Below are 26229 nucleotides of genomic sequence, written 5' to 3'. Positions count from 1 at the left end.
GCCACAGCACTGACCAGTTAAGGGGTTTCATTCAATTGAAGTTTTTGGTATATATTGTACACTGTCCTTTTAGAAAGTTTGTTCACGCTTTTCATCCTACAAGCTGTGTTTGAAAATGTTGATTTCCTTACTCCATCACCAAACCCAATACGGTATTATTTTTACATTCTTAGTTAATTTTCAATCACTCATACGGATATGCTCCGCAAAGTGTAGGAAGCTCATCTTTGAAACAACTCGTAGAAATGATGGCAGGTTACTGTTCAGATCAAGAATAAGAAGGAATGGAGAGTTCCACCCCTTAAACATAAGCCATGTTAGCAAGGGTTAGCAGAGAGAAAGCAGGATTACTTTAATTAACTTTGTATTTGTTTACTCCACTAACTTGAATAATCTTTAATTTTGGAAGATTTTAACCAATATAGGGGGAAGTTGAGGTTCTGTTTCAAATGAGTCGATGACTATAGTTTCAAATAGATTATACCTTAGAGTAAAAGAAAAAAAGGAAGCCCTAGAAGTTTGGAGCCTTGCGAGCATTTCAAAGGACATGAGCATTTCTTCTAATACGAGAAAGATACTATTTCCAAGAGATGAAATTTATTCTCTGCAATTCACGGGGTCATCTTTAGGATCAGCTTGCATGATAGATTGGGAAAGAGATTTCAACTCACATTCACAAATCGGTGCCTCCTCATTCCACACGACAGTATTGCCTGAGAGGACGCAATCAGCAGATGCTGAACCGATGAGTCGATACCTAAAGGCAACAAATGAAAAATAATTATGCTGTACACATTCCCTCAACTTCTTTATAGCATGCATAGGTGTCAGTTCTGACAGACTGCTGTCTGGGAGAAGTTCCAGAACTAGCCTAAACATTGCTTATTTTATCTGATTTTTTCTTAGTTTTTTCCTTTCTTTTACTATCGAAAGAGATATTTCCTTTCTAATTCCTCATGACACACACTGATTTTTTTCTCTCTAGGCTTTGTTGTGGCCCCTGCCAGGCACCAAAACAAAACACCATATTTGTCTACCTGTTTGATAACTTTTGGTTTAATTTCTTTTATTTTCTCCCATGTTATTATTTCCATCTGTGGTGGTTTGGGGGCTATGTGCCCCAGAAAACATGTTCTTCATTTCAATCCCTACCTGTGGGTGGTGCCCCATTGTACATAGGACCTTTTGATGAGGCTGCTTCAGTTAAGGTGCGGCCCAACTCAGTCAGGATGGGTCTTAATCCTCTTCCTGGTTTCCTCGTTAAGCAGAATAAAATTCAGACCCAGAGAAAGCCACTGGAAGGCTTCAGAAGTCAATGGAACCAGAAAAGCAGGCGAGACCACCATGGGCATTGCCAGATGACAGAAAAAACCAGACTCAGAATGCCACAGTCTTCTGGGAGAAAGCACTGAATGGATGAAGCCTTGATTTTGGACTTTTCCTAACCTCAAAACCACGAGTTAAAAAAAATCCTATTATTTAAGCCAATCCATAGTATGGTATTTGTTTTAGCCACCAGGAAGGTGAAACACCATCTCTTTTTTTCCCTTTCACTCATTTGCATTTTCCTGATATACATAGATAATTATGCATTGTGACTGCTTATGTCATCTTTCTTTCGGCATGTGCCTTGTAAATACCATAAGATTTGATGCTTTCAATCCTATTTAGAAGCCTTTATTTTTCAACAGAGATTTTATTATTATTATTATTTATTTATTTTATTTCTTTTCCCCATCCCTCAAGAGACTTTGCCAATACTTTTTGATTATCTGCTTAAAATACTCTAGGATGTACCCAGGCATTATATTAATATATACAGGATTAAATGACCTCTTATTCTGGGCTCCCTGGATTTCAGTTGTTCAAAAGAGCCTATACAGATGGTTGAGTTAGATTATGTGCTACAGAAAATCTCATTTCTAGACTGGTAGTTAGTTTCAGGTGTCAACTTGGCCAGGTAAAGGTGTCTAGTTCTGTTGCTGTGGCCATGAGCCATTGGCATGTGAAGCTCATCTGTCGCTGATTGCTTCTGCAGCCAGCTAGGGGAAATGCCTGCTGCAATGAATGATGTTTGATTTAATTGGCTGGATGTTTAAATGAGCGAGCTTAACACAGCACAGCCTATGCAGCTCAGCATACCTCATCTCAGCAGTCTCAGCTCAGCCCAGACCTCTGGAGTTGCAGAAAGGAATCACCCCAGGGAAAGTTGTTGTAACCCACAAGCCTGAAGAGAAGGCCAGCAGAGATCCCTTTGTGCATTCCCGTGTAAGAGAGAACCTCAGATGAAAGTTAGCTGCCCTTCCTCTGAAGAGTTATATATTTTTAACTAAATAAATCCCCTTTCATTAAAAACCAATCCATCTCTGGTGTGTTGCACCTGGCAGCTTTGGCAGACTAAAACACAGTCCAAATAAATTTTTCTTTCTTTGGTCTCAAAGAGTATGTGGGATTCTAAAATACAGACACTGTCTTCCTTACCCCTGTGTTGTGAATTACTTTAACCCCAACTCTTTCAACAGAGTTTAAAACTCATACTTAACTGAAATAAATGGTATGTTTGATCTTGTTTTCGTCACCATCATTCCTTAGACCACTTCTTTCATTTATTTCATAATGTCCAGTGATTAAAATGTGGCAATGAATACAGCTGCATCTGCCCCAAATGTGCCAGGGCTTATTTATGGCAGTAGAGAGAGACACACATTCCTTGCTATTCACTTTTTGTTCCTCTCTTTTGGTTTAGCTCTTTTAGTTGTCCTTGGAATTTGGAAAATATATATCCTATTTTTGTTTCCTCAGAAATTTCATTCCATGTATGTGTGTGTTCAACATACATGCAGACATATGAAATTGCTTTTTTTTTCCAGATTTAGTGTCAAAAAATATACACTCTACCGATCTCATATGTAATATAAATCTAGCCTATTTTATTTACTGTATCCCATTTTTTAGTTTTATATATTCTATGACCTTAGAGATTATTCTTCTATTGTGATTATATTGCCAAATTTCATTTTGAAAAATTAGTTTTGCCATTGTATTTAGTTTCATAACTTTATTTAAAAAAATAATGGCCATGAATTTTTTTTAAACTAATGTCTTTGATCCCCAGACCATGTACCCCCCCAAACAAAAACAAAAACAAAACAAACAAAACTAGTGTCTTTCCTCATTGGTATTTCTTTTGTATTTTTAAACTCTTTTAAAATTACTTCTGCATCATCTGAGTTTCTCTGTCTTTCCCCAGGAACCATACCTAAGTGATGTTATTTCGGGGACCTTGCTTTAATGTACTGGTGGAGCCTTGTCATGTGAATATCTTGGCTCATTGGAAATGCTATTTTCTGTAATTTAGTGTTGAGAAGGAGAGATAGGATATCCAAATAAATAATTTCTTTTCTGGTATTATATTTTATTAATTTTGTTTCTGGATGATGGAATTTTTTTTTCCTATCCCTGAAATACAGAAATTTCTCTATGATGGCAAAGCCTTGTTCATTTTACCTTCTGTAATTTTTTGTTACATGTATTTTGAAGTATAATGCTGTCTTGCATAAATCTTCTCTTTCTCTCTCTCTGTTTATTTTTTAATGAATTCTGGAAGAATTTGGTAAATTCTACTTCTTACTTTTTGCTTTAATATTCTGCAATCTGCAATACGACTGTCATAGTTTTTTTTTTTTACAATTATGCTTTTTTATCCATATGCAAACTTTCCTGATGAATGGTTTCACAGATGTAGCATACACCTCGATTTTTAAAAAATATGAACAAAAAGTTTTTCTAAAAGTTTTCCCTATGTCCTGGCGGTAACTCTGTTTTGTAAGAGAAACTTCCTTCTGCTATGTTTTCCAGATTGGTCTCTTTCATATTCATTTCTTGTTACATCATAAATTCAATGCTTTCTCAGTTTTTTTTACTCTTGAGAAGTTTATTCTTATTTAGTAATGTAAGATGAAAAGGGTACAGAGAATTTAGAGAATGCATTTTTAAAATGCTTAGGCAACAAGAGAAAAGAAGACTTTAAACTCATTCTAATTTTACCTAGTTAGGTTGTAGGTACTATGGTTTGTGAGGTTTAGGGTGGGAAACACACAGGGACCTCAAGTGTCTTTTCAGTATTTTATGTAGCAGCCCAAATTTAGCTCATCATCTCTAACTGGCCAATTTGCTCATGTTTATAGGAAGATTGAGGCAGGGCCTTCACTGTGTGCTGAGTGAGGGTGGAACCTCTCCCTGCTCTGTGAGAACACTATGCAGAACGTTTTCAAAGGAGGCTGTTACCATTAAGATTTGTTCTCTCAAACAGCTGCTTCATGGCCCTCCTTTTCCCCCAGCAATGTCTACTCTGGATTGGGGCTGTTTGTGGGGTTTGACTACACTCTTCCCTCCACCTTGAACCTCAATTGATTTTCTTCCTTGGTGGGCCATTCCTTCCCATCTGGTCAATGCTTCACTTTTCTTGGATGCACTATCCTGGTTTCCAGCAATGGCACAGATTTTTTCTTAATCTTATCATACCTTTGTTTATTTCACTTGGGAACTAAATGCCAATGTTCAAACCCTTTAAAAGTAGGTAGCAACAGCCTAGATCTCCTTTCTGAGATGTGGATAGAAGGTTGTGGGACTCATGAATCAAGAGATGTTGCTGCCAACTCACCCTATATTACAAGAATAATTAATTGTAGATCCAAGCTGGACACCTGTGTTTATTTTCACCATGCCATTGATGGGGTCTGGAGGAATTCCACATGATTTACCTATGGGAAAGAAACAATTGTGGAGTCAGGTAAAGTAATCTGATCTTTGGGGAGTGCATGAGGTCCTGACCTGTCCTGACCCAACTGCAACTCCTGAAAAGCATGTACAGCTGTGGTGGTTTCAAGATTTTTCCACCTTGAATAATATCACCAGACAGCTTCAGGATCAGTTATCTGCTAAGCACCTCTTTAAAAAGACCTTTCCTCCAATCTATTTCATCTCCACTTTGCATCTGTCATCAAAAGGTAATGGTCAAGGGGGTTCATTGATAGTTCAATGGTAGAATTCTCACCTGCCGTGCAGGAGACCTGGGCACAGTTCCGGGCCCATTCACCAACACCAACACCCTCCCGCCAAAAAAGTGAACAAAATTCCCTGTGCTATATGTATCACATACCTGCCTCTATTTATGTGTATAGATATAGAAATGCATATATGTAGGGAGACATATAAAAAAAGTGTAATGTGTTGAGAAAGGGTTGTGGGAAGCTGGTGAAGTAGGTTGCTCCAGGACTCAGTTTTCCAACAAAATAACTATTAAACAGGTAAGAACTGTCTGAAACAACCATTTTGAAAATCTGGAGCCCAGAAGAACTCTGTACGGTATTCAGGAAACAGCAGGAGGAAGAGGCTGGTAATATAACAGTAAATAAGAATGAATTGCTTTCTCTCACAGCAGCTGCTGGTGCCTATCCCCCACTCTCTCCTCAGGCTGTCCTGGTGTCCAACCCTTGATGAGTTCACTGGTGACAGAAATCCCCTTCTCCAAGACCAGAGGTAGACAAGGCCAATTACTGATCACAGATTTTGATTAGTGAATTCAGATTACTGGGGGCCCATCTGTGAAGGCAGCTATTGTTTCAATCCATCTAGGAAAAAGGTGTTGGAAGCCATTGTTTCAACCCTCCCCTGACAAGCACAGTGGTGGTGGAGACTTAAAAACACTGTATCTCCTCAGGGCTGTGGGGGACAGTTAGTTGAAGGGATGCATTTGCTAGGCAGGTCAGGAACGCTCAGGAGCCATTTGAGAAGCTCTTGGCACCCTTTCTGATCACCTCCCCAAGGGACTTTGGAGCCAGTCTGTGCCTCCTTTGTTGGTCTCTGGCCTTGCCTTGGCTGGGAAAGACTGACTTGGGAAAGTCCTTTCTGCCATGTCCCTTAGCCCAGAAATTGCCATCATGTCTCAAAGCAAAAGCAGCTTGAGACAACAAAAGGAGTATAAGAAATTATAGAGGTAGACAGGCCAGGGCAAAGGTCTACCAGCTTCAAAAAGAGGAAGGTCTGTCTCCTGGGAAAGAGGGGGGAAAACCAAACCCCTGTAAATAGGGGAACTCCTAAACAACTAATAAGCAAAACCCAAGGACAAGACAGATGACCAGAAAGACAGGGAAAACCCTGCACACAATATTCACTTTGGACAGACCTTGCAGATAGGACGGCTGAAGTTCAAGAAAATCTCGGTCTTATCGCCAGCTGGTTGCAAAATCAAGAAATAGACAGCTCAGGGAATAAATTCCAAAGTTAACATCTTAAAATATTAAAATATACAGTGTGCAACAAAATATTGTAAGATAGACTAAGAAACAAGAAATGATGGTCCATCCAAAAGGAAGAGGACAAAATCTAAACAAAGCCTTTTGCAAAAGATCTTAAAAAACGCTCCAGGAGTTGAAGGAAAATACAGACAAACCATGATAGGATATAAGGAAAACAATGAATGTGCAATATGAGTCCTATTATAGAGATAGAAATTTAAAAATGAGTTGAAGACCACAATAACTAAATGAAAAACACCCAGGAGGGTTTCAAGAGCAGATGGAACTGGAAGAAGCAAGAACAGGTAAACATGAAGACAAGACACTTGAAATGTGTCATTCTGAGGAGCAGAAAGAGAAAAAGAAATATTAAAAGTGAAAATAGCCTAATTCACCTCAGGGATACAATCAAGCTCACCAATATATGCATTACGGGGGTCCCAGAAGGAGAGGAAAGAAAGAAAGGGGCAGAAGAAATATTCAAGGAATTAATGATAGAGAACTTCAAAAACTTAGCAAAAGATGTGAATATGCACATCCAAGACATCCAGTGAATACCAAATAGGATAAACATGAAGAAAAATACAACACATCATATATTGATCATACTGTTGAATGCAAAAGAAAAGGAGAGAGTTCTTAAAGCTGTAAGACAAAACGATGATTATATCCAAGGAATTCCCGATAGACTGTGAGTTCCAGCTTCTCATCAGAAACTATGGGACAAGAAGGGAGTGGGTCAAAATAATTGAACTGTTGAAAGAAAACAATTACCAAGCAAGAAGTTTATATTTGGGGAGACTTTCTTTGAAAAAATGAGGACAAGAATAAGACATTCCCAGATAAAAAACTTGAAAGGGTTATTCATCATTAGACCAGCCCTACAAGTAATGCTAAAGGGAGTTCTTCAGACTGCAAGGAAAGAGCATTAGACAGTGGTTCAATGTGGTACAAAGAAATAAAGGTCTGCGGTGAAGGTAACCATTTGGGTAGTTATCAATGCCAGTATTATTGTAGTGTATTGTTAGGTATGTAACTCTGTTCTTACTTCCTGCAGGGACTAAAAGGCAAATGCACAAAAAGTAATGACAAATCTGTATTTTTGGATATAAAATATAAAAAGATGTAAATGGTAACAAGTACAAAAAAAAAAAGGCGGGGAACAGGGTATATGTGTATGAAAGGAAAAGTATATGTGCATGCTATTGAAGTTAAGTTGGTATCAACTCAAATACGATCGTTATATATTTAGGATGTTAAATATTAATGTCATGGTAACCACAAGGAAAATAGATGAAAAATAAAGAGAAGGCACTCAATATGGGGCAACAAAGAAATAAACAAAAAAGTAAGCATTAATGGAAGAATTGAGGGAAAAAAACAGTATGACTCACAAAGACTAAATAGCAAAATGACAGAAGGGGTCGATTCAACAAGATGTAACAATTATAATATATATGCATCCAACAGCAGAGCCCCAAAATATGTAAAGCAAATACTGATAGATCTGAAGGGAGAAATTGATGATTCTATACTAGGAGACTTTAACCTACCACCCTGAGTAATAGATAGAACACCTGGTTGAGAAGACCAATAAGGAATCCCAAGACTTGAATGATACTCTAAACCAACTAGACCCAACAGACATGTATAGAACACATCACCCAGCAAAAACAGAATACACCTTCTTTTCAACTGCACATGGATGACTCTCCAGGATAGCCTGCAATGGAATGAATCTAGAACCAATATCAGAGAGAAATGGAAAATTCACAACTAGGGGAAATTAAGCAACATACTCTTAAATAACTAAAAGGTTAACAGGAAATCACAAGCAAATTTAGGAAATATTTTAAGATGAATTAAAATGAAAATACAACATTCCAAAACTTAGGGGATGCAGTGAAGACAGTACTGAAAGGGAAATTTATACTCCAAATGCTTACATTATGTGCTGGTTTGAAAGTATTTTGTACCCCAGAAAAGCCATGTTTTAATCTTGATTCAATCTTGTGGGGGTAGACGTTTCTTTTAATCCTGATTCAATATCATAGGTTGGAAACTTTTGATATGACTCCATCCATTCCAGGTGGGTCTTTTAAGCCTCAAACTAATTAAATTAAACATCACTCAGTGTGGAAGGCACTAGAATGGCTGCTATCAAAAGAAAAAAAATAAAAATAATAAAATAAAAAAATAGAAAATAATAAGGGTTGGATAGGATGTGGAGAAATAGGGACACTCATTCTTTATCATTGGCAATATAAAATGGTGCACCTGCTTTGGAAAACGATTTGGCTGTTCCCCAGAAAGCAAAGTTTAGAGCTGCCATATGATGCAACAATCCCACTACTTGGTTTATGCCCAAAATAATTGAAAGCAGGGACTCGAACAGATATATGCTCACCGGTGCTCATAGTGGCACTACTCACAATTTCCAAAAGATGGAAGCGACCCAAGTGTCCATAAACCAATGAATGGATAAATAAAATGTGGTATATACATACAACGGAATATTATTCAACTGTAAAAAAGGAATGAAGTCCTGATGCATGTGAAAACATGGATAAAATTTGAAAACATCATGTTGAGTCAAATAAATCAGACACCAAAGGGCAAATATTGTATGATCTCATTGATTTGAAATAATTAGAATAAACACACCTATAAAGTCAGAATCTAGAATATATGTTACCAGGGTACAGCATGGGGATAAGGAATATGAAGTTAAGAATTAACACGTACAGAATTCCTATTTGGAATGGTAGAAATGTTTTGGCAATAGATGATTGTGATGGTAGCACTACATTGTGAATGCAGTTAACATCATTGAAATACATTTCTGAATGTGACTAAGAGGGAAATGTTAGATTGTATATATAGTAGAAGAATAAAAATTTTTAAAAATCCATAGAACTACCTACACAAACAGTGGACCCAAAGTTAAACCATGTAGTTTAGTTAATGGTACAGTTATAAAACTATGTTATCCTCTATTGTAACAATGCAAAGTGTTGGCGGTGGCATGATGTATGAAAATCCTGTATTTTACGTGATTATTCTGTAAACCAAAAACTTTTAAAATAAAGGTGCAAAGGCCATTTATGACCTTCTATCTTACCCGTATATTTCAAAGTTCTCAAAACCAGGGGTTTTCTTCCCACATAGTTGTTCACAGAGTTTATATCTGTTCACAATTTTTTTTTCTTCCTAAGTCATTCATTATATACTTGTAGTTATTGAAGGAAGAGCCCTCCAGGGACTAGAGACTTTCCCACACATACATTTTAAACAGTCATTCTCATGAAATGAACATTTCAAACAATAATCAAGGATGTCCTGTGATACCAACTCTTATATTTACCTCCTGAACACTATTTATCAAACATAAGTTCCTTATCTCCAAATTTTGAAAGAATTGAATAAGATCCTACAAATGCTTTCACATGTTGACACAGAAATGCTTTAATGCAGGCTTACTCACGTTTACAGACACTGCCAGCACTTGACCAGACCAGATTTTCTAGACATGTGATAGAGAACGATCTCTTGATGTACCCAGGGAGGCATTCATACTTTAAAGATGTCCCAGTGGGAAACTTAGTCTCGTTGGTTTGGCTTTTTAGCTTAGCAAATGGAATATGATTTGGGGTGTCACAGTAACCTAGAGGCCAAGAAATTAGGAACATCAGAGTTAAAAAAAAAAATACCCAATGTCCTTTCCCTGTCTCTTTCTCTTGTTAGATTTGATGCCAGAACAAAATAAATTTTTTACTATGCAAAAATAATTTCTTTCCTTAGATGCCACCTTGGGGGTGAGGGGATTTCCATTAGCATATGCCCATTAGCAAATATACTCTCCGGCAGATGATTTTGCTATCTGGTCTTTCTGCTTGTATAATTCATTGGAACGATAGCTCCAATTCAATCTCTCTCTATTTTAAGGAGCTAGAAAGTGTGCCTATGACCAGTTTCCATCTTTCACACCTGGTCTCCCTGTGCTTCAGTGCATCAAAACTCCAAAGGAAGGGTGGGTAATAGTGGCTCAGTGGCAGAGTTCTCGCCTGCCATGCCGGAGACCAGGGTTTGATTCCTGGTGCCTGCCCATGTTAAAAAAAAACACAAAAAACCTCCAAAGGAAGGCTCACGAGTGTATGTGAAGAACTCAAGATTTTCTTTGGCACTGGGCAACAGCCACCACTTTCCTTAGTTTCATTCCTAAGCCAGCCATTTCAAAACGAGGAGAAAACAAATACCCATCTCCTTAAAACAAAAACAAACATAAACTAACTACAGTCCTCATTATTAGAAAACATTGTTGAATCAAGTTCTGGCTTCAATTCCATGCCCTTATGACCTATTAGGTTCAAGGAGTAAAAACTCAATTTGCATTCAAACAATATAAAATCGGAAAAATATATACACTTGCAAAAGTAGAAGTTATTTCCATTTAGTTTTGGCAATACTTTCTCTTTAAGCTTCCATTTCATGTATCTTCCACTTCCTTTCTAATTATCTGCCAAATAGTAAAGGCGATACTGGAGGTAATTCTGCACCCAGAGAATATTCCATAGAAAGATTTGCAAACCAATTTCTCGAATCTTGACATAATTGACTTTTCTAAATATAAAAACTTGATTTATATTTTTAAGATTTTTTTCACAGGAAATTTATCCATTTTTATTGCCTGTTTCCTTTATATCTTAGAGTTTGAATTTTGCCTCTACTTCAAAGCGTTCATATCATGACTAAAGTTACTATCACCAAATAACACCTGAATATGGTTGGAGGTCTCTGGACTAAAATCTAGCAGATAGAATTAGGGCTGTAGTTTCAAAACAAGGTTGTGATGAAAAGAAATCATTGAATGTAGGAGAAGACTGCTTCTCTCTGCTGAGTCAATAGGTCTGGACTGTTTCTGTGTTTGTAAAGAGGACATTGACAATTCTGATGTGCACGCTAAGTTGAAGCCATGGTAAAAGCCAGAAAAACTAACACGTGGGCATTCTTTTCCCTTGAGAATTGCTCTTCTCTCTCATAGTTCCTCAGTGATCATCGTGTTATGTCAGGACTATCATCTCTTCTACCATCTGTTTTCTGCTTTCTGTTGCTTCCCTATGGAAGGGTAGCTTAGGAAGGTAGATGTCTTAAGAAACCTCCAGACCTTATAAATAAACAGTCCTTTGTTCTGCACATTTTGCCTTGAGTTCATATTGCTTTGCCTTTTCTTTCCACCAAAGTGGGATAAAATTTGTGTGAAGTTAAGGGGCATGTCATCCCTATTTTAATTTAGAAATTAGCCCACGAAGGCTAAGGGAATCTTTGTGGTTTGTCTACAATGAAGCCCAATTTTCAAGAAGAATACAAGGTCATTCTCTGGCTAAATATGTAATTTATGTCAATTTTGCTAGGCTTTGTTCTTTGCTGGTCTGTGCTTCCATCCAAAATCTGTGGAAATAGAATAATTTATAATAACTAAGCTCCATAGGTATTTATTTTTTAATTCCTATGCTTTGCAAATATTTTCCTACTTTTTATAATTAATGACCTTTGCACCACCACCCCCACTGCCTCCTTTTCTTTTTACCCCTTCATCAGCAAAGGTCATCAGAATCTTTTATGTTGATGTTAAAGGCAATTTTTACTAGTTTGGGATTTTAATTGTGTCGACTGCACAAATAAACACCACAATGCAATTACAGAAATATGGAGAGTCTGGTTCTGATATGCGGAACTGATTTGGGATGTGAGGTATTGTGTCCTAACCTGGAAGTCCACAGCGAGGGGCAGGGCTGCTCCAAATCCCGTTCCCTTGACCATCACTTGTGCAGCGGATGGTACGCTCCCCAATGAGGATGAAGGTCATCCCTACATCTGGGTGGAGGTCACATGAGTACGTGACTTCTTTTCCAAAGGGAAAGACTTCCAGCATTGTTCCTGTATGTCTTCCATTACTTACAGTCGGAGGACTTGGGCAAAAGATTTCTGGAAAGAAGGTGAGAGCACTAAGTTCCACTGAAGGAGATTTCACCAGAGGAATTTTTTACAATATAGGGTGCTGTGATTGGTGCTACTTAAAAAACCCTAAGGAGCGGACAGTGTAAATGCATCAGGGCTCTGATGGAATGGGCTAAGTGAGTGAAATGAATTCTCAATCAAAGGATACTGCACAAATACAAAAGAAATTTGTGTATCCTGAAACCTTCAGTAGTTAAATCATTTGGCTGATAAAAACTTATGCTTTTAATTAATACAATTTCAAAGAAAAAAATAACCATTTTGTAATATATTTCATTCATTTATTCAATTTATATTAGTTGAGCATTTATTTTATTTCAGCCATTCATTGGAGCCCTGGAAATATAGTGATAAGCAGCATAGATAAAGTCTTTGTCCTCCAAGAAACTTACATTCTAGAGAAATATTTCTAAAATTTATTCCATGTATACTGGTTACCTTAAATAGATGAATCGTTTTCTTGATAACATTGATAATGATCATTGATATCAATCTTAACAATACTGCTATCACAATAAATTGAAACAAAAATAGGTTATCATAAAAACTCTAAACAGATTCAGAAAATTTTGCTTTTCAAAATATCTGGACCTGTTTATGGTTTATTTTCTGTCTTTACTTTCCATCAGGCTTCAAATTGTTACTTCTTTCTGATATCAGCTGTGGTTTAGAATAGTCCTTTTCTCACTTCCAACTGGCATTTCTGATGAAGTTGGGGATTTGGAAGAAGTTACTTCAACTGGCAAGAATTGTGTAAAATAAGGGACTGCTTGGATAGTCCAAGCAGTGACATTTCTAGTGCAGAATAACATGGAAGCAATTTATCAAGTTCCGTCAAGGACTATCGTGTTAATTGGATAGCAGAGTTCTATATACAAGTTAAGTTTCTTATCAAGTTTTAATATAAAAAGCATCACAAGATGTCTGAGTAGATTTTAGCAACATAACCATTTTAATAAAATTTGGTTGTATTAGAAAATATGTTTTCCAGTCTTTAGGTTTACTGATGAAGCAAAGTCCTATCTTCTATTGTGGAAAATACAAATAGGTAGACTAGGAGAAATCAGTAGTGACTCTATACATATTAGATATATTTATAAAATCTGCTTATTAATTTCTGATTCTGTCAGCATCATTTGTTTAGCTGCATGTTTTGAGAGTTTTTGGAGATTTAAACTGCCTATTCTATCTAATACTACTTTCTTCTTTATCTTCATGTCTGCATTTATACTGGTTTATTATCTCCACAGCATTTGATTTGTTTCATGTCCATCTTCTATTTGAATATAAAAAACATGGAGACAAGATATTAGCCCAACTTGTTCACTGCTGTATCTCCAGCACCTAAAATAACATCAGGCACATAGTATGTGCTCAATAAATAATTGCTGATTGAATGAATGCATATTTAATATTTATCAAATAAATAGAAAAATTATAGAGTGGTTATACATTGAGTGCAGAACAAAAATCAAAAAGAAAAAAAGAAAGGAAGGGAAGAAAGGGACAAAGAAAGGAAGGAAGGAGGGAAGAAGGAAAGTGGAAGAAAAATTTATCAAAGCTTCACATTATTTAATCTCTCAACCTAAAGACAAACTACCACAGGACATAACAAATTACAGACCCTGACCTGATGGGTCCCAAAACACATGATTCACACGCGGATTCATAATAAAGTACTATTACAATTAGCATTTCGAGATCAACAACTCAGATTAAACAACAGAAGAATCACAAAAAGAGAGACCATGAGTCAAAATACTAAACAGATTAAGGGGAGATATTGGACTCGAACTGTTATTCAAATAGTATTGAAATGTGATTCCTTCTACTCACGTTCACAGACAGGAACACTGCTGTTCCAAAGGGTTTCCATTCCAACCGAGACACAATGACTGACAGAACTGCCTTTTAATCGGAAACTAAAGAAAAAAATTTTAGGTGAGCTGCTTCAGCCACAATATCATTTAGTTCATAATTTGAGACCCATAAAAATCTCAGTGTTTTGAGGAACTGAAACCAGCAGGTGGCAATAGTGCTTGAGGTCACATCATTCTGAAAAAAAATCACAGCCTCTGGTGAGGGGTAATGTAGACTGGCAGAACGCTGTAAACGAACACAAACAGTCTCAGCTTGAGCTAAAGAAGGCAGCACTGGCAGAGCTACCATCTCCTTGACCCAAACCAAGAGAAGCGAATCTCTCACCGATCGTTTATGCATCGTCTTCACTGGAAACCCGGTCTTCTAATGCAACATCCTCCTAAGTCTGACTGTAGAGCAAGAAAGTTTGCTCCCAAGTGGATTTGAAAAGCAGAGAGTATCTGGCAGGAGAACAGAAATTTGTTCTTTTTGCCTCTCTATGTGTGATGGCTTTAAAGGAGCGTGTTGAGCTACTAAAGAGTGAAGTTGAATAATTTAGGGGAAAACGAAGGCAAACAAGAGGACTTTGGATGAAACCATCCAGAATTCTCAGCATATGGCATCCTGATGGCCTCTCACACCTCGTTGGTCCTTAACGGCTGCTAGTATTGGAGACTGTCAAGGATCCTTCAGAAACTTCAGGATCATTTGCTTGTTGCCCATCCTTGTTATCTTACACAAAGAGTCTTGCACACCTCAAAGATCATTGGTTTAAATAAACAAGATTTTAACTAAAACATTCATACCAGCCAATTGCATAGCCCATTCCTAATTAGATGATACATAATTGGATAAAAAGTGTTTATTCTTATTGTTTCACTCTTATTACAAATTTCACTATTGATTGTTTAAAAGATCTCCTGAAACAATTCATGAATAATCCTAGCTATTTATAAACTTTGTTACGTTTCAGATTTTTCAGGGACTCTTCAAATTACCCTGAATTCTTTCTGCTGGCAAAATATAATTTATCCTTTCACTTAATATATCACCTATATATTCATGACACGTAGTGCAGTTGACTTTGAACCTACCATTTAATATGTCCTAGTCTTTCCTTCATATATGATGTTATTAATTCCACCTGTTCTGTTTTCTTATTTCCCATACACACTCCCAAAAGATAATCTCCTTGATTATTATTATTTTTCTTTAACCATACCAGACTCCCCAGTTGGATAAGCTCATAATCCCAATTTCAGTGTGCAATGAGCCAGGTAAACTCACACTCACCCTTCATCACAAACAAAGGACACTTTTGCCCCAAGCTGGAGATTAGAAGGAGAAAGCACACGGCCATTAGGGAACTGTTCCGGGAAGAAGTCACATGATTTCACTGGAGGCAAAAACAAAACAGAAGGCATCATGCTTGCATTTGAAGAATAAAGACACAAGATACAAATTTCAAGTTAGATGAAAGTTCTAGGCACCTTGACATCTGGGGGCCGCAGGGCTCCAGTCTCCCTGGGCTGTACAGTGCAGAGAAGCAGCTCCTCTGATGTCATAGCTGGGCTCACAGCTGTAGAAGACTTCCTGCCCAGGGAAAAAGTTGTCCTTGTCGCTTGGGGTATGTTTACCGTGTAGGATTTCTGGAGGTGGCTGACACACTGGGGAAAGAGGACCAAAGTACTATTAATTGTGGAAAAATGACTTTCCTCAATGCTAAACTGGCCAGAGGAATCTCAGTATAGGGTCTATACGTAAGAAAAATAGCCTCTATTATTGATGAGAAAACTGAACGGAGAGAGAAAGGGAAGCATCTTGCCAATAGTCATATAGCTGGGACATTGCAGAAATGTGACTGGAACTGAGGTGTCCTCAGTTTTTTCATTTGATTTCATCTAAAACAAATTCTTAAAGTTCATCTAAAACAAGTTCCTTCTAGAATGTTTTCCTTATCTTTCCTTATCACCCAGTACACAATCATTAGGACTGATGAATTCTTATGCCTTTATATTTACTTTTTAGAAAGGCATCACCAATGTACAGTTCTACCTTTTAGGCAATAAGGACTGCCAGCACCCAAGTCTCATCTGATGGATTCCCCAACACCTGTCACACTCTGGGGTGCAACAAACAGACTACATACATCTATTCTCAATTCCTTTCAATCTCTCTCTCAGTGACCACCTGGCATGGGTTGGTGGAGAGATGAGTCACCTCTTTACATTCTATATAGCAAGATACTCTTTAGTCATTCATTTCATTCCAGTGAGATGGGCAACCAAATGAAATCTTCTAAAAATCTGATAATCATCATATAATGAGAGTCCATACTGCATATTGTAACTTAGTCTTTGGCTATTACTTTATAAAGTTGGTTTCAGGGAATCATAACTCATTTGACTCCTAACTAAATTATATAAAACTGTAGTAAATTGAAAAATCATTTGTGTTTCACTTTTAGCAACTCAGTATCCCTCTCAGGTTATCAGTTTTCTTGATTATAAAATGGGGGAGTTAAACAAGAATAAATGACCCCTTTAAGGATGTTGTAAATACTATGATGCTATAATATCTATTTTCAGGGCTCCTCACCCATTGTCTCTCTTGACTAATAAGTGCACTGTGATGGGATATTTAAGTGTGTTGCTGGTTAAATTTCTGCTGACTCCCAGCTTCACCCTTCTGTAATCTCCAATGCTGATAGGGCTGGAAGGCTACAAACTACAATTCTTTGTTGTTCTTGCCAGCCGGGTTCTGGCTATGTTCTGCCAAATCAAAAGTCAAGAAGGTGACAAGAGCTGTTCTATTTCTAAAAGCACCTCAGGTAGTGGCAGTGTTGGCAGCAGCCAACTTCAATTCTAGCAATGTCAGTGACTCTGGCTCCAACAATGTCAGCTGCAGATGGCAGTGGTGATGGCTGCAGCGGCATTAGGAGCAGTTGAGGATGTGCACGTCGGAGACAGGGACTGGCAGTGTTAGCAGTGACTATAGATTCCTATGCTCAGTAGTCACAGCCCTCTCTGGTCTCTGGTATCATTGCCTTCTTCCTTTTGCTCCTCCTGCCTTCCATCTTTCTAAACTATTACTGCATGAAGCCCATCACTTCTGGAAATATCTACAGTGCTTTTTATTTCGTGACTGGACACTGACAAGAGCCATGGCTTTGGAGGCAGATAGGCCTGGGTTCCATCTTCAGTCTGCAACTTAGAAGCTGTTTAATCTTGAACAGGTTACCTAACTTCTCTAAGTCTCAAGTTTCTCTGTAAAAATGGATAAGAATAGTAACTATCTCATAAATTTATTTTCAGGATTAAATGCCTGCAAAGCTTTTAACATATCACCTTACTAGAGAAATCACCTACTATGTATTAGCAATGATTATGCTCATGGATAACTGATAGATGACAGAGGCAGTGCTATGTTCATCTTTCCTTGCCCACATTTAGCTTTGCTTCTCAATTTGCACACATATGCACACCCATGCCCACAAATGGACACCTTGATTTCATGTTCCTTCCCATGGAAATCTACTCACACACACAGCCCACCACACATCCTTCCCCCAAAGCAAACGCTGACCTCCTGACCCACCAGCCACTCCCAGTTTGTGAGCTCCACCAAAGCCTCAGGCACACTCACCCCTGGAGCAGCTGGGCAGCTCTGGCTCCCATCTGTTTTGGGCCTGGCATTGCACACTGCTGGGTCCTTTCATGACAAAGCCGGGCTGACATCTAAATCTCACCGTTTCTTTTAAGGAAAATAAGCTTTTATTCTCAGATACCATCATCCCATTTTCAACAATTGGAGGCGTGCATTTATTAGGTATAATACACTGAGGGGGAGGGCCACTCCACACGCCAACATAATCATCTGTGCTGGTGCAATATATGGATGGCTCGCCCACGAGCTCAAACAGCTTCTCCCTTCTGGCTCCCAGATTGCAGCGATAGGTCACCGCCGTTCCGTATTGAAAATGGTCTCTGTTGGTACCAAAGAAATCTCCATTGGCGATCGCTGGGGGTGGCATACAAGGAATAGCTGAGAAAAGGGAGAGCATGTTACATAACAGTGTATTTAAACAACAAGGGGAAAGAATCCAATGAGTCACTAAACTGCAAGTATTTTTATATCCATTATTTACTTGTAATCTTTGCTAATATGCAGAATGGTTTTTAAAAAGTTGGGCATATATACATTATATATAATATACAAATACGCCCATTTTTATGCGCAATATAGCTTATATTCTACCTTCAGTGCTTATATTATTTCCTGTAAATATACATTCATTAATACAATACACATTCTTTTCATTTCAAATAGCTCTTTTATCATATTATAATAACATTGTTTACACTTTCCCCTACTCTTTTCCATTCATTTCTCATTATTAACTGAGTATAGATTCTTAGAAAATGAAAATCATATGCTAAAAGAAAAACTGTTAGAGAAGATACAAATACATAGTTTTAGGAACTAGAAATGGAGTATAGTCACACATGTATGAGAATATTTATGAAATTGATATCTACTGCATGTTAAGTATTTTGAAAGTCTAGATGACATGAATGGAAATATAAATTACCAATGTTCAATTAAGAAGATACAGAAAGCTAGAATGAGACAAGAAAGTTGTAAAAAAATTAGTTTACAGTTGTTATAAAGAAAATTTCACAAATAAGTTCTATCAAACTTTCAAGTTACAGATACTTTCAAATGTAATTTCAAAACGTGTAAAAGATAGAATGCTTACCAACTCATTTTATCTATCCCTACCAGTGTTCAACTTTATACTGGTAGTCCTAGCCAGTTTAGTAAATTAAGAAAAATGGAAATTAGAAGGATTTATAATTACAGGGTGGTTTTGTACAGTGTTCAAGGGGACTTAAGGTCATTTACCAGAGTTTGGATATTAAAAAATATGTAGGATTAGTGATAGAAATGAAAATATAGATCTAGATCTAGATCTAGATCTAGATGTTTCAATAAAATGAAATCTTGCCACACAAGCTGTTTTGTCATCTGATTTTTTCATATAAAATATATATAAATTATATAAACATCTTTATGTATCAAGTGCTTCTCTTTGATATTTGTGTGTGTGTGTGTGTGGCTAAATAACTTTTCAATGCATAGATGTACTTCTAATGCTGCATGGTTATTTTTATGTTTCTTAGGAATGTTTTTTTATCTGTTGCATGGGCAGGTACCGGGAAGTGAACCTGGATCACCAGCATGGCAGACGAGAACTCTGCCTGCTGAGCTACCGAGGCCCGCCCCTTAGGAATTCTTTAGAGTCATTTTCAACATGTTTCTTTCCTTCCAATAGATTATTTCCAAACCACGTCTGAGACGTGTATACATTTAGATTATTTGAACATTTTTACTATTATAAAGAAAGTTGCAACAAAAACTTTATAGTAAACACCTTGCAAAAACATGCATTTATTTTCTAAGTATAAATTCAAAGATTTGGGTCAAAATATATGCCCATTTGTGAGGTTCATAGTACATAGTGCCATTCAATAGGGGTTGTTTTTCACTTTCATGAGCTGTAAGTCATTCCTCCACAGCTTCACTAATCTTGGAGAGTATCACTTTTAAATATTTTCATTACTTTGCCAAGTAGAATGCTTGTTATCCTGGCGATGGTAGAACCAACATAATTCCAAGTAAACTGAAGTTAAAATAAGATTGAAAGGCTTTCATGAATTTAAGTGCCCTGGTTCAGGAAAGGCATATCCTGGGATAACAAAGAAATTAAGGAAACAGCTGCTGGGAATATTATGTATACATTTTTTAGAACATTGCAGATCTTTAGCTATCTGAAGGAGAAATTCACAAAAGGAATTCAATCCAGAATTTCATAATTCCAAGGGCAATTTAGGATCTGTTGAAAAGGTAATAGGAAGTAATATTTCAACTTACTCTCACAAATAGGTGCTTCGTTATCCCAGGTGACAGTATTGTCTGAGAGGATGCATGAAATAGAGGAGGGACCAAGAAGTCGGTAACTGGAGGCAAAGAACAAGGAAAGATTACATTCTAAATACACAGTTACTCTCCCCATTTAATTAGCTACTTCCAAGAGATTACAACCTTGGAGAACGCAGAAGGACAATTTCCACTTGGCAAAGCCACTATTACTTTTCCAAATGTCATGTCCTTCTTTGGACTTGCTGAGTTTCTTTATACCTTCATTTTTCTTTATTTATTATTAAAAAAATTTTTTTTATTACAATCATTCCATTCTACATATATAATCAGTAATTCATAATATCATCACATAGTTTCATATTCATCATCATGATCATTTCTTAGAACATTTGCATCAGTTCAGAAAAAGAAATAAAAGGACAACAGAAAAAAATTCATACATACCATACCCCTTACCCCTCCCTTTCATTGATCACTAGCATTTCAAGCTAAATTTATTTTAACATTTGTTCCCCCTATTATTTATTTTTATTCCATTTGTTTTACTCGTCTGCTGCTAAGGTAGATAAAGGAAGCATCAGACACAAGGTTTTCACAATCACGCAGTCACATTGTGAAAGCTATATCATTATTCAATCATCCTCAAGAAACATGGCTACTGGAACACAGCTCTACATTTTCAGGCAGTTCCCTCCAGCCTCTCCATTTCTTGACTAACAAGGTGATATCTATTTAATGCATAAGAATAACCTCCAGGATAACCTCTTGACTCTGTTTGGAATCTCTCAGCCATTGACACTTTATTTTGTCTCATTTCGCTCTTCCCCCTTTTGGTCTAGAAGGTTTTCTCAATTCCTTAATGCTGAGTCCCAGCTCATTCTAGGATTTCTGTTACACATTGCCAGGAAAGGTTCACTCCCCTCGGAGTCATGTCCCTTGTAGAGAGGGGGAGGGCAGTGAGTTTCCCTGTTGTGTCGGCTGGAGAGAGAGGACACATCCTAGCAACAAAAGAGGTTCTCTTGGGGGTGACTCTTAGGCCTAATTTTAAGTATGCCTTCATTTAAAAAAAACTTTTTTTATTGTATAATATAACATATATACAAAGCAAAGAAAGATAAAAGCAATATTTTTCAAAGCACTCTTCAACAATTAGCTATGGATAGCTCCCAGAGTTTGTCATGGGCTACCATACCATCATCTCAGATTTTTCCTTCTAGCTGTTCCAGAATATAGGAGGCTGAAAGAATAAATATTTTTATCATTATAATTGACTTTTTTGTGTGGAAAATAACATATACAAAAAGAGCAATAAATTTCAAAGCACAGCACAACAATTAGCTGGAGAACAGATTTCAGGGTTTGGTATGGGTTACAATTCCACAATTTTAGGTTCTTACTTCTAGTTGTTCTAAGATACTGGAGACTAAAAGAAATACCAATTTAATGATTCAGCAATCATATTCGTTTGTTAAACCCTACCTTCTCTGTATAATGCTACTATCACTTTTGATCTTTCTATCCCACTCTGTATGAGTATTTGGGCTATGGCCATTCTAACTTTTTCATGTTGGAAGAGGCTATCAATAACATGGGGTAGGGAGATGAAACTATCTGATGTTCTGGAGAGGCTGGGCCCTCTAGCTTTAAGGACTTATCTGGTGCAGGTACCCATCTGGAGGTTGTAGTTTCTGGAAAGTTATCCTAGTGTATGGAACCTTTGTAGAATCTTATATATTGCCCTAGGTGTCCTTTAGGATTGGCAGGAATGGTTTTGGTTAGGGTTTGGCAAGTTATGATAAGTAGCAATGTCTAACTGAAGTTTGCATAACAGTGACCTCCAGAGTAGCCTCTTGACACTATTTGAACTCTATCAGCCACTGATAACTTATTTGTTACACTTCTTTTCCTTCTTTTGGTCAGAATGACATTGTTGATCCCACAGTGCCAGAGCCAGGCTTATCTCTGGGAGTCATCTTCCACACTGTCAGGGAGAGTTTCACCCCTGGATGTCACACCCCATGTCGGGGGGAGGGCAATGGTTTCACTTGCAGAGTTTGGTTAGAGAGAGTAAGGCTGCATCTGAGCCACAAAAGAGGTCCTCCAGAAGTAACTCTTAGGCATAACTATAGGTAGGCTATTTCTCTGCTACATACATAAGCTTCACAAGAGCAAGCCTCAAGATCAAGGGCTTGGCCTATTAATTTGTTATCAAACATTAGGGACACCCAAATGGTAAAGTTTAATAGTTCCATAGTATTTCTCCCATACCTCAAGAGACTCTGCCAGTACTTTTTAATTATCTGCTTAATATATTCTGGGATGTATCCAGGAATCACATTAAGTTATATAGGATTAAAGGCCCTCATTCTTATTCTGGGCTCCCTGTTTCAATTGTTCATATGAGCTATCCAGATAGGTTGAGTTAGACTATGTGCTGCAGGAAATTTATGTCTGAACAAAATAAGCCTTTCCTCCGTTGGTCTCAAAGAGAAAGTGATGTTCTAAAATACAGACAATGCCTTCCTTACCCCTTCGTATTAAATTACCTGATTTGCTTCATTCTTATCTCTGAATACCAGGTTATACATATATAATACAGCTTCTCAAAACCCAGAAATAATAATTACCATGCCAGTCTAAATGTGACTGCTACAAGAGCTTACAATCTGGGCCCATTATATTTTAAAAGCATTTTCTAAATGAGACCATACAATAATTGCTCCTGTTTCTGGTTTATTTTGTTTCACCAAACGCCCCAAAGCATTATTCACAATGTTGCATGCCTCACAACTTTGTTCCTTTTGTAGCAGCACAATACTGGATCATATGCATACATCATTGTTTGCCAATGTAAGTCTTCACCAGTGCATCTTTCAGTCATTTGCATTCATTAGTCATCATGTATAACGCCCCAAATCCACAGTCTATCAACGCTCTCAATTTTAGATAGTTTCATTGTTCCCAAGAGACAGATAACCAATAAGCACACCCTCGCCAAATAGGAAACCTAAACCTCCCCTTAATTCCTGTCCCTCACCCCCAACACTCCTGGCGTTGCTGTGGTACTACCAATGTTTCCTGTTAAACACACCCTATGGCATGCAATTGCAGATTTTAACCTAAGCCCTGAACTTAAACATTTTTGGTACAAGAATCACACCTTTGAAGTAGTTCATGCTAGAACTTATTTGTGCATGCAGTGTTAATCAGTGGAATACATGGGTCTATACAACCCCTTTCAATCATTTTCACCTTCAATATGGTAACATTACTTATAGACCCACTAGTGAAGCACCTTCACTTCTATCTTTTCTCTTACATTTGAGTTCAATCGCATTAGCTAACCATTCACCCATCTCTAGCATCTATGTATCTCTAAGTCCCCTGTATTAATATTATGAGCCTCCAATTTCACCTTTACCATGGTCATAAAAGTGGAATCATACAGTATCTATCCTTTTGTATCTTGCTTATTTCACTCACATTATGTCCTCAATGCTCATCCAACTTGTCAGGTGCTTCAGGACCATTTACTCTTACTGCTGCATAGTATTCCGTCATATGTATATATCACATTTTGTTAATCCACTTGAGTATTGATGGGCACTTGGATTGTTTGGATCTTTTGGCTCTTGTGAATAACGCTGCTATGAACATTGGTGTGCAAATGTTTGTGTCACTGCTTTCAGTACTTCTGGGTATATATCATGTAGTACTATTGCCGGGTCATAGGGCAACTCGATATTTACTTTTCTAAGGAACTGCCAAACTGTCTTCCACAGGGGCTGTACCATTATACAGTCCCACTAAAAGTGCATAAGTGTCCCAATTCCTCCATATCCTTTCCAACATTTGTAGTTTCCTGTTTATTTAATAGCAGCCATTCTTAGAGGTGTGAGGTGGTATCTCATTGTAGTCTTGATTTGCATTTCCCTTATACCTAATGAAAATGATTGTCTCTTCAAGTGCTTTTGAGCCATCTGTATTTGCTCTTCAGAAAAATGCCTATTCACATCTTTAGCCCATTTAAAATTGGGTTGTTTGTTCTTTTGGTGCAGTTTTTTTTTTATTAATTAAAAAAAATTAACTAAAAAACATTTAGAAATCATTCCATTCTACATATGCAATCAGTAATTCTTAATATCATCACATAGATGTATGATCATCATTTCTTAGTACATTTGCATCGATTTAGAAAAAGAAATAGCAAGACAACAGAAAAAGAAATAAAATGATAATATAGAGAAAAAATAAAAATACAAAATACAAAAAATATATATAAAAAACAAACAAACAAACAAAAAAAGCTATAACTCAGATGCAGCTTCATTCAGTGTTTTAACATAATTACATTACAATTAGGTAGTATTGTGCTGCCCATTTCTGAGTTTTTGTATCTAGTCCTGTTGCACAGTCTGTTTGTTCTTTTACTGTTGAGTTTTATGATTTCTTTATGTATTAAGGATATCAAACCTTTTTCTGATGTGTGATTTCCCAATATTTTCTCCCTTTGAGTTGGCTGCCTCTTCACCTTTTGACAAAGTCTTTTGAGGGGCAAAAGCATTTGATTTTGAGGAGTTCCCATATATCTATTTTTCTTTTGTTGCTTGTGCTTTGGGTGGAAAGTTTAGGAAGCATCTCCTATTACTAAGGAGATACTACATTTTCTTCTAGAAGATTTATGGTACTAATTCTTATATTTAGGTGTTTGATCCATTTTGAGTTAATTTTTGTATAGGGTTTGAGGTAAGGGTTCTCTTTCATTCTTTTGGCTATTGATATCCAGTTTTTCCATGCCCATTTACTGAAAAGACTATTTTCTCCAAATTCTGTGGTTTGGGGGCCTTGTCAAAAATCAGTTGATCATAAATTTGGTGGTCTATTTCTGCATTCTCAATTCAATTCCCTTGGTCAATACTTCTGTCTTTGTGCCAGCACCATGCTGTTTTAACTATTGTGGCTTCATAAGTTTTAAAATCGGGAAGTGTTAATCCTCCCACGTCATTCTTCTTTTTAGGATGCTTATAGCTATTCAGAGTCTCTTTCCCTTCCAGATGAATTTGGTAACTAGCTTGTCCAAGTCTTCAAAGTAGGCTGTTGGAATTTTGATTGGTACCGCATTGAATTTGGTTAGAACTGATATCTTAACCATATTTAACCTACTTATCCATGAGTAGGGAAGGCCCTTCCGTCTATTTAGATCTTTGATTTCTTTTAGCAATGTTATGTAGTCTTCTGTGTATAAGTCCTTAACTATTTCCCTAGTTAAGTTCATTCCTAGGTGCTTGTTTCTTTTAGTTACTATTTTGAATGGAATTTTTTCCTTAATTTACTCCTCATATCATTGCTTGTGTATGGAAATGTTACTGATTTTTGCATATTAATTTTATATCCTGCCACCTGGCTGAATTTGTCTATTAGCTCAAGTAACTTTGGGGTAGATTTCTCAGGATTTTCCAAGTACAGTATCATATCATCTGCAAGTAATGAAAATTTTACCTCTTTCTTTCCAATTTGGATGCCTTTTAGTTCTTTTTCCTGCCTGAGTGCTCTAGCTAGAACTTCTAGTACAATGCTTAATAACAGTGGTGACAGAGGGCATCCTTGCCTCTTTCCTGATCTGTATTTGCAGGACGGATGTGGAGCAGGATGCGGGGCATGAGGTGGAACACAACAGTACAGTGATGCGTTGCAGCACAGGTATAGGCACAGGTTGGGGACACCACGATGGTGCCTGTGAGTATGGGTGTGGGTTGCAGGGTTGTGACATATAATGCTGTCTATTCACTTTTGCTAGCTACAGGACCTGTAGTGCTCCCTTTGTTTCATTCCTGATATTGGTGATTTGTGCTTTCTCTCTGTTTATGTTTGTCAGTCCTGCCAGATGTTTATCAATTTTATTGACTCTTTTTTCCAAAGAAACAGATTTTGGTTTTATTGTTTTTTGGTATAGTTTTCTCATTTTCAGTGTCATTGAACTCTGCTCTCATCTTTATTATTTCTTACCTTCTATTTTCTTTTTTTCCCCTCTTTTCTTTTATTTTATAGCCCACTTAAGGTAGAACATAGATTATTGATTTGAGAACTTTCTTCTTTTGTTATGTAAACA

The 26229-nt window shown here is 37.1% G+C and overlaps 1 protein-coding gene across 2 annotated transcripts in view; it reads right to left on the bottom strand.

The window, feature by feature from the left end:
- CR1 (complement C3b/C4b receptor 1 (Knops blood group)) overlaps positions 1 to 26229 on the bottom strand; it is a 102700-nt gene that overhangs the window by 55793 nt on the left and 20678 nt on the right. Inside the window, exons 4-12 of one of the 2 annotated variants that reach the window (XM_077157654.1) lie at positions 20112 to 20197; positions 17823 to 18221; positions 15668 to 15844; positions 15471 to 15573; positions 14154 to 14239; positions 12066 to 12284; positions 9784 to 9963; positions 4664 to 4763; positions 672 to 757 (exon numbers count right to left, since the gene is read on the bottom strand). In XM_077157654.1, the coding sequence (XP_077013769.1) occupies positions 672 to 757; positions 4664 to 4763; positions 9784 to 9963; positions 12066 to 12284; positions 14154 to 14239; positions 15471 to 15573; positions 15668 to 15844; positions 17823 to 18221; positions 20112 to 20197 (1436 nt within the window). The remainder of the gene's footprint in view (positions 1 to 671; positions 758 to 4663; positions 4764 to 9783; positions 9964 to 12065; positions 12285 to 14153; positions 14240 to 15470; positions 15574 to 15667; positions 15845 to 17822; positions 18222 to 20111; positions 20198 to 26229) is intronic. The other variant, XM_077157655.1, reaches the window with a different exon arrangement.

Source organism: Tamandua tetradactyla, chromosome 4 (assembly GCF_023851605.1).
Source record: "Tamandua tetradactyla isolate mTamTet1 chromosome 4, mTamTet1.pri, whole genome shotgun sequence".
In the NCBI taxonomy this organism is placed as follows: Eukaryota; Metazoa; Chordata; class Mammalia; order Pilosa; family Myrmecophagidae; genus Tamandua; species Tamandua tetradactyla.
Note: the sequence above shows the minus strand (reverse complement) of the source record. Positions and strands in the feature narration are given on the sequence as shown.